Here is an 8,935-nt window from a genome sequence, read left to right as displayed (position 1 = left end):
TATATATATATATATAGGGATGAAGAGCTCTTTTTCTTCTCCTTGATTCATATATAATTGGTTACAAGATTTTGCAAATTTGGTGAAGATGCAGAGCCATCGAAACAGCCATACAAAGGTTCTCCTACTGGCTCCACGTGTATATGGTGCCCTGTTCAGGAGTTTTCTCATGGGAGCTTGTAAGGGCAATCCTTGTCAGGGTGCTAGCACCAACTGGTAGAAGTGTTTGGGCTAAAATAGTAATATCTACAAATGTAGGGGCAACAATAGAGTTTTCAATTCATAAGGACTAAAATGTTATTTTATTCTTCAAAAAATTGTCCTTTCGGTTCTTCCGTTGAATCTCTCCCATCGCACTATCGTAACGCAGGTTAAAGGCTTCTGCTTTTTCCTTCTAGTCGTCGCCGGGGAAACTGATCGGAGTCGTCGGAGTTACCTGAATCTCAATCTTTGGTGATCGGAAGGCCGATCCGTCGATGGAATAGAGGAGGTCAGCTGAATTTTGTACGATCTGCTTCCGTCGCCGGTTTCCATGGCCACCGGAAGCAGCAGCGGAGGCGGCGGTTTGTTCGATAGCGTGGAGGTGACTACGAGCGGCAGGCCCGTGCTCCGCCGCGACGAGTTCGAGTGCTTCCTTCTCTCTGCCGTGGATTTGGATTCCGAAGACGATCCGCCGCGCTTCGTCGCCTTGCGCTCCGGCAATCTCACCCTCACCACTCACCGTCTCATATGGATTCCTTCTCAGCCAAATGGCGTCGTTTTTCCTTCAGCCATACCTCTATCTGCCATTACTATCATCTTCTCGCAGAAGAAATCTATCAAATCGATGTTTCATTCGCCGCGAATCCGGTTCCAAGTTGACTCGGGCTCGATTGTTGTGACGATTGTGTTCAGGGGAAAGGGAGATTTCGATGGGTTCTTGGGGAAGATGTGGGAGTGTTGGAGAGGAAGGGCATGGGAGGAGGAGAAGAGCGAAAGCGGGTCCTCTGCTTCGGGTTCTGTGTCTGGTGGTGGGCATAGTTTGTACGGAAACGATGGGACGGTGAGGATGGTGGGAGTTGCGGGGATTTTGAGGAAAGAGCAAGAGTTGTGGGAGAGTACGGACAAGAGCTTGCAGGACGCTTTTCAAGATTTGAATGCTCTCATGGTAACTGCTCGATTCATTCTTTTCGCTTTTTCGCCCTTTGTCGCTGTTACCATCATTATCCCCGCTGAATCTTCGTTGCTGGCTGTGATTGTTGCCATCATTTTGAGGCATGATCGTGTTCCTGTGACCCTTTATCTAGAAATTGTATTTCGTTTTACAGTTTTATTTGTGGACCTGAAAATACAGAGAAAATCTGACTCATAGTCATAAAGTTTCTTGATTGATGCATGTTTTGATCTTTATTTGCTCGAGGTTTAGGACTCTGATAGTTATTAGTAAAGAGTGTTCCTTTGTATTTCCTTTAGTTTTTGTCGTGATTTAAGAAATGTTTGTACTCTTAACTGAATTGCAGAGTAAGGCTAAAGAGATGGTGAGCTTGGCAGAGAAAATGCGGCAAAAGCTTTTGTCTGCTCCTAGTAGTCAGAACGGCTCCACAGATGACGAGGAAATGGGTTCTAAAGAAGAAATGCAACAATGGATGCTGAGCGTTGGTATTATTTCCCCTGTTACAAAGGAGTCTGCTGGTGCGTTGTATCACCAGGAACTGTCTCGTCAGGTTCTGTTCTTTCTGTCATCTTGTCTTGAGATTTTTTTGTTTGTGTTATTAGCTCTCGTTTGTGGTGTCTGTCTGCTAAAACAGAAGAGAAGTTGTCTTTTAGATGCGGGAAATGCACTAGAGTAATTGCTCTGATATCTGCATCTCCGAAGTAGATGATATCTCGTTGTTGTCTACTAGTGTCTCAAGAATTATACATGGAACATCATGTGTCTGACTTTATTCATGCAAATTTCTGGTTTTTGAATTTCATCTTCTAAGACTCATGTTTTATGTTCTTTTACATTCTTTTACCTCACGACTTTCGTAGTAGAAGTGAAGAACACCGTCAAATGTTTGAATGAATTTTTTAGCCGTTTGATAGTAATATGTTACTCCTGAAAAGTTTGTTGCCCTTTGTTATTCATGGCCTTCAGGTGCATTTTCATGCATGGGTTTGCGGTTTTTTTGTTGTTGACTGCAGTTGGCAGATTTTGTCAGAATTCCACTAGAGCAAGCTGGGGGAATGATAAATCTTATAGACATCTATTACCACTTCAACCGTGCTCGTGGGACAGGTTGAAGCCGATATAAACATAATCTACTTCCTTTTCTGTTCCTGAATTTATGGTTTCAGCCTGAAAATCCTTCAAATCCTTCAATTAGTCTGTGTGCATGATATAAGCCGCCAAGCAATTATTTATTTCCTTTCCCTATGCAGAGTTGATTTCTCCAGATGATTTGTTGCAAGCTTGTACCCTCTGGGAGAAATTTGATGTGTATGTATATTTTGAAATCTTGGTTCTTATCGGTTGATCATGTCTTTTGCTCGTAAGAAGCTTTTGAATGCTCGAAAGTATTGAACTTTAACTTGTGAATCTGTTGTGCTTGGTAGTCCAGTAATGCTGCGGAAGTTTGATAGCGGTGTTATGGTCATCCAGAACAAGTCCCATAGCGATGAGGAGGTATTTCTCTCATCTTATGTTACTTTACTCCCTTAAATTTCCGAAACGAGGCTCATTGTCCATACAATGGCAAATAACATATCGAAGTCTTGCTTGGCATTGTCATATCTCCACTGTCTTTTGTGTTCTTACGATATGATGAGCTCGGTTATTGTCTTAGGTTATGGCTAGAATTAGAACACTTGTGTCAAAGGCCGAGATGTTGAGAACCGGGATAACGGCTAGTGATGCGGCCTTGACGCTGGGGATTGCTCCTGCTATGGCAAAGGAACATTTACTAACTGCAGAGACCATAGGTGTCAAACAATTCCTCCTTATTCTATCTTCTAAATTGTGAATCTTTCGGTCCGGGTTTTGCTCACAAACAGGTTTTATGCAGGTTTGCTGTGTAGAGACACAAGCCCGGATGGCCTTCGGTTCTATTTCAATCTGTTTCCCGAGATTGATCCCATCGATCTCTATTCGTAAGTCATTCATTGAAACCCTCAATCTTGTTTTGCCCTTCTGGCTTCTGTAGTTACATGTTTTTCTCTTCCGTACTGACAGGGTGAAGGAGTACGGAATGTACGGTGTGTGGATCAAAGCAACGTGCTTGTCCTGATTGAGAAATTTTGAAACAGCCTGTGGTGACAACAGAGAACGATTGTTTGTAGATTTCCCTGTGACATAAATGTCTTTTACAAGTCTTGTCTGGTTTTCACCGGAAAGAACGTATTCTGAACATTGAATAAAATCTCTGTTTGTAGTAAGCGCGTGTTTACTAGGTATGTCAATTTTGGTCCGTAGTCCGAAACCCGATTCCCCCCGAAAAATGATCGGGTTTGGGTTTGAATTTGTAGGTCCGAAAAAAGTCAACAAGAGGCTCATTTCACTGCTCAATGTCTGATAAGGTGATCCTTTAGAATACCCTTTGATGATAATGGAATGTTTCTCCATTGGGAAAATGAAAAACAAGACAAATGGAACAAGATCTTCACTAGAGCCGCAATCTGAAGAGCAAAGACATGTAAAGGACTTACTGTTGTCTGAAAATCTGGAACCGATCAAACACTCCTACTGAGTTTCAGACAAGGAAATGAGTTTCTATCACCAAAAAACACAGGTCAGACGAATTGAACCACGCAATGCAAATGATCGTCGAGATTTTTTATCCGTTTTTCTCAAAGTTTCATCGCCACCTTTTGAGCTTGGCATAAGCCTGGGCTCGACGCTATAAAAGCTCCATACTGAAGAGTAGAGTAATTTTATTACAAAGCAAACCTTTTGAGACAAAGCCCCAAGTCAAGTGATGGGTTAGGCTAAATGCGTTTCCTTGTCTTAAGGTAAAAAAAAAAACTTACATTGTATATGCAAAAGAGTGATTTGTCCCAACTCCCAAGTGATGATTGCATTGTATAAGCAAAAGAGTGGCATTTTTCTTTCAGACAGAATCCTTACGTGACGATGTCTGAATTGCCCCAAGAGGAAAAGTGAGAGACCTAATCTTCTTGCACATACTTGTTCCTCCTTGCTCCAAACGCGAGTCTCTGAAAGGAATAAAACTATTTTCTACATGAAACTTTTCTGCAGCCAAAAGAGCAGCAAGGCGATTTGAATGGCTAACCGAGAAGATTTTGGAGTAGGCTTTGACTCCTGTTAGGAAACGAACGTAAGTAGGCTTCATTGATCCACTTGCAAGGATGGCTCTGATATTTGGGATGAGATATTCCGCAACCTGTAAATTGAAAAAAGACAGCAGAACATCATGTTCTTGTTTTTCCGATGACTCGATTGTGTAAGGTTTTGGCTCGGTAACTCGACTCATACCACTTCGGCTGGTTCAGCCAGGACGTTGATGAAAAACTTGGCCTGCAATGGAGAAGATTTTTAGTCTAATTAACAGGAAGGGCTCGGGAAATTTGTGTCTCATGTAAAGACAAAACCTGTTTTGTTGTCGCTCCGGACATGAGCAGTTCGGTTGTGACCATCCCTGGCTGCGACATCAAAGGAGAAAACATCGATAGATAGTATTTAGCGATATGAGAGCGATATAGATGGTGACTGGACATATGCATATACATACAGATAAATTGTGGACCACAACGTTTTTAACATCTTGCATTTGCAGTTCAGCCTGTGAAACGACAAGTTAACAAGTTATATGGGCGGAAACCAAATGAGCAGAGTTAGTTGAACTGATGTTAATGCAATTGCAAAGCACTTGACATCATCATACCTGTAATGACTTTGTCAGGTGAACCACACTGCGTTTAGTTGCGCCATATGCGGCAAATCTGAGATAATTTTATTGAGGAAAGGCTGTTAGATATAAGCGATTGAATCAAAAATACGTTTCCGTGGCCCATATATTCCGAAAAACATTCAAGGATTCTATGAAAGAAACACTGGAAAAGCTGAGATTTATGAGAAAATGCTATTAGATATGGACGAATGAAGCAAAAACATGCTTCCTGACCCATATATTCTGAAAACATTCAACGATTCTACGATAGGAAGAAACTGGAAAACCTTGGCGTCGGTCTCCCATCAGAGCCAGCTCCATCAATATTAAATATATGACCACCCCGAGACTGAGTCAACATCATGTTTATCGCCTACAAAAAAAATACACTTTATCATCTAATATAGCTCAATTGCAGGAGCAAAGCACGAAAAGCTTTTATTCACAAAGCTTTTTCCATAGGATGTGATGGAACTACCTCACGACAACATAGCATCAGACCGAGGGTGTTTGTTTTGACAACTTCACTGCAAAAAAGCACTCAAAAAGCATAAATGATCGATGAGATGGAACACAACAAACTACGAAGAAAAGATCAGACAGAAGAAAAGACAAGTGCTTACATAAGATCTTCGTCTGAGGCCTCCGCCAAAGGTTTAAAGCTATATGCATTTGATCCAGCATTGTTTATCTGCATAATCTCAATATATATATATATATGTGTGTGTGTGTGTATATATACATATGTATGTGACGAGAAAAGGAACTCTTGAGAATGAACTAAGGTGGAAGTAAGAAACTCGGGAAAGAAGTTAATACCCAGACATCAATATACTTAAGATTCTTCTGGCAATATTCGACCAGTTCCTTTACATCCTGCCCCTCCCTAACATCACATTTAGTTCCCTGAAAAAAAAAAGTTGGTTCAAGCCTTGCAAATCCATCAATTCCAACAAAATATTAGATAAAATGCATGAAAAGAACGGTTATAACAGGCGGTACCCACACATGCTCCCCAAATTCTTCCCTAAGAGATTGAACAATGGATTCCACTCGTTCAGCTGAAGAACAGAAACCGGAAAAGCAACAAAATATCAAAGATCAATTTTTTCAATCTCATTTGTGAAGGAAAATATATATGATTCATGGTGTGCCAGTCTCTTATCATTCGAATTTTGGGTAAAGTTCTGTAATTCATTGGTTTCTTAGTGGTACTCAAATAAAAAAAGGGATCCACAAGACAGCATTCAAGCCCAAAGTATGTAGCTTTAGTACAGAAACATCTCAAGAACTAACGATGGAGGAGAGTTCTTACCTGATCTTGAGCAGACTACAACATTGTCGCCTGCTTTCAGAAATTCCCTAGCCAACGCATACCCTATACCTGAATAATTACGAAATCAAACACAATAACTATCACAAAAAATGCGATGAAAAATGATAATAAAAATTTCACAGATGAGAAACGATTTCACAATGTTTAAACACCGTAGAACCCTAGATCACTCGAATCGGTGACTTAGCTATGACCACTGATGTTGGAAGACGACGCAGAACAGAACCAAACAGTAAAAGGCAAGAGAAAGAAACCTTTGGTCGAACCAGTGATCAAGACATTGTAAGGAGGTATCATCGGTTCTCTCTTCCCGGAGAAGCGGGCTTCCTCCGCCGTTGACGACGGAGAAATCGAGAGGTTTTGGGGCGAAACGGCGGCGGCGGCGAAACCGCAGCGGCGTTCCGACAGTAAGCTACGGTGACGCCGATATTGACGAGATCGAATCGGAAGATGAACTCCATTCGTCCCCGAGGAAGAAGAGCGAGGCCTCAGGAACGGAGACGACGATACATGGAAGGAACACGAAGCAGCCATTTCAGAGGTAACACAGAACCAGAGAGATTGTGTTCGTAATCGCTACGAGGTGGAAATGCCACGTGTCGCAGCAGCAATTGAAGAACGAAAACAATTTGGTAAAATTCTCATAAATACCCCAAATTATTGTATTAATTACAAAACAGCCCCCAATATTTATATTCTGATAGATTCTACCATAAACTTTATATTTGTAAAAATTAGATCCCTGCATATTGCATACTTTGGTGCATAAGGGGCGAGAAGATAAGAAAAGTTGAAATGAATTCGAAACATTTTATTCCATGAAACAGACTGAATATCAATAAAACAGTTTGAAAAAGGGTAAGAACACATAAGCACCAAATCCCATAATAACAAGTGCAGCAACACCAACATTCATCAAAGAACTGTCGCCTGCGTATGATGATGATGATGATGATGATGGTAATGTTTTATCTCCATCGATCTCTTTTTGATCTTTGAACACCACTGCATTAGCATCATGGAAGATTTCATCTCCTATGCCTTTTTGTTCATCCTCCGCTACTGGTTTTTCCTTCTTTGGATCCTCGAAATCTGATTTTCTCAGTTCTTCATCCAAGACTACATCTTTGTCTAAATCTCTTTCCCCGGGTTTCTTCTGCTTTCCTAGATCTTGAGTTTGTTCTTCTGTTTCCCTTTTTTCGATCAGTTTATCCTCTTTTTCAGGTTGCTTGCTTCCTAAGGTACCATCAACCTCTTCTCTATCTTTCATCTTTTGTTCTTCACTTGCCTTCTTCTTCTCTCCAACTGGCTTCTCCTCTTCTTTTTTTGGTTGCTTGCTTCCTAAGGTACCGTCTAATTCTTCTCTACGTTTTACAGTGACTCCCTTCTCCTGCTTTGTAACTTGGAAACCCTCAGGTTTTACGTCCTTTTCTTGTTTCTTGCGTCCCAAGCTACCCTCGCCTTCGTTTTCCTTCGCTTTTTGTTCGGCTTGTTTCTCATCTTTCTTGCGCTCCAAGATACCATCAGCAGCCGACATTCTTCTTCCCTCCGGCTTCCCTTCTCCCATCTCCGCAACTTTCGGTTTCTCATCCTCTGGATCTTGCTTGCGTCCCAAGCTACCGTCAACTCTCGGCTTCTGAGTGGATTTCCCCTGATCTTGATCGACCCTTTTGTCTTGCTTCTGCGTCACGTCAACGATCGGCATCTCGATCGTCAGCAGTCCGTGTACAAAAGACGTCTTTGGTCTGCTCATGTCGCAGATCTCAGGGACTTTGTAATATTCGTTGAAACGAGCTCGCGTTTGAGCCGAGAGCGGTCTTTGCCCCTGGATTTGTATCGTTCTTGTCTTCTCATCGCTCTTTATTTGTATTTGATCTCTATAAAACCCTGTTTAGATATTCCAACTAGGTTGTATAAGAATGTAATGGAGTCATAATAATTTTTTTATTATAGGTATACACAAATTAAATAAACTCTATGTATGTGTGTATATATATATATATATATATATATATTATTTCATCTACCAATAAATAGGCTGCACGATGTTATACAAATAGTTTTCACGTCTAAATTACCTAATAGAAAAAGAAATTTGTTTCGTTCTGATTTTGAATAAAAAGATTCGCAGGTTTTACGTTCAACCAATAAAGCAAGTGTTGTTAGGGTTTCACATATAATTCATTCAATATCTATATCTATCTATCTATCTATATATATTTAAAACGCTGCTACGATTATAAAGCCCCTACATGTTTTATCATATCTACACAAATATCGACCATTATATAGTATAACGTGTACCAAATCAAAACAAATAATAATTTCGGAAATATATAAGAATATAATTGAATTAAGGATAATTCCATTTAAAACCCTGTACTTTTCTCTCGTCGCAATTTAAACCATGTACTTTTTTTTTATCCAAAAAATATTGTACTTTTAAAAATTGGCAATTAAAACTCTATACTTTTAAAAATTGGCAAATAAAACCCTGAACGAAAAAATATATTATTTAATGCTGACATGGCATCCTAGTCATCTACCACATCATCAATCCCTAATATTTAATAATATTAATTAATATAAAATAAAAATAAAATAATAAAAATAAAAATAAAATTTTAAAAATTATACACATACATATATAATGAAATGATATACATATATACACATATATAAACATATTTATATATATACACACATATATATAATACATATATATATATAT

General features: G+C 39.8%; 3 protein-coding genes across 3 annotated transcripts in view; 1 reads left to right on the top strand and 2 right to left on the bottom strand.

Moving 5' to 3' along the window:
* The first annotated feature begins 331 nt into the window (after window positions 1–331).
* On the top strand, window positions 332–3,396 carry LOC104816483 (vacuolar protein sorting-associated protein 36). The gene is made up of 8 exons (XM_010545333.2): window positions 332–1,147; window positions 1,500–1,703; window positions 2,167–2,260; window positions 2,404–2,461; window positions 2,578–2,647; window positions 2,808–2,943; window positions 3,027–3,111; window positions 3,194–3,396. The coding sequence occupies exons 1-8, from the start codon at window positions 533–535 to the stop codon at window positions 3,246–3,248; spliced, it is 1,317 nt and encodes a 438-aa protein (XP_010543635.1). The 5' UTR covers window positions 332–532; the 3' UTR covers window positions 3,249–3,396.
* A 455-nt stretch (window positions 3,397–3,851) lies between these two features.
* Window positions 3,852–6,797, bottom strand: LOC104816482 (chlorophyll(ide) b reductase NOL, chloroplastic). Its single transcript, XM_010545332.1, has 13 exons — window positions 6,459–6,797; window positions 6,184–6,252; window positions 5,871–5,929; window positions 5,688–5,774; window positions 5,492–5,559; window positions 5,347–5,395; window positions 5,156–5,241; window positions 4,863–4,920; window positions 4,710–4,760; window positions 4,570–4,620; window positions 4,454–4,495; window positions 4,251–4,361; window positions 3,852–4,173 (listed from the first exon to the last, which is right to left on the bottom strand). The coding sequence occupies exons 1-13, from the start codon at window positions 6,736–6,738 to the stop codon at window positions 4,126–4,128; spliced, it is 1,059 nt and encodes a 352-aa protein (XP_010543634.1). The 5' UTR covers window positions 6,739–6,797; the 3' UTR covers window positions 3,852–4,125.
* Window positions 6,798–6,994: 197 nt separating this feature from the next.
* Window positions 6,995–8,935, bottom strand: part of LOC104816481 (inactive protein RESTRICTED TEV MOVEMENT 2) — a 2,942-nt gene continuing 1,001 nt past the window's right edge. The window contains exon 3 of the mRNA XM_010545331.1: window positions 6,995–8,091. Within this exon, the coding sequence (XP_010543633.1) occupies window positions 7,040–8,091 (1,052 nt within the window). The 3' untranslated portion in view covers window positions 6,995–7,039. The remainder of the gene's footprint in view (window positions 8,092–8,935) is intronic.

This window comes from Tarenaya hassleriana, unplaced genomic scaffold (assembly GCF_000463585.1).
Source record: "Tarenaya hassleriana unplaced genomic scaffold, ASM46358v1 Cleome25, whole genome shotgun sequence".
Classification (NCBI taxonomy): domain Eukaryota; kingdom Viridiplantae; phylum Streptophyta; class Magnoliopsida; order Brassicales; family Cleomaceae; genus Tarenaya; species Tarenaya hassleriana.
This window is presented reverse-complemented; position numbering and strand designations above follow the sequence as displayed.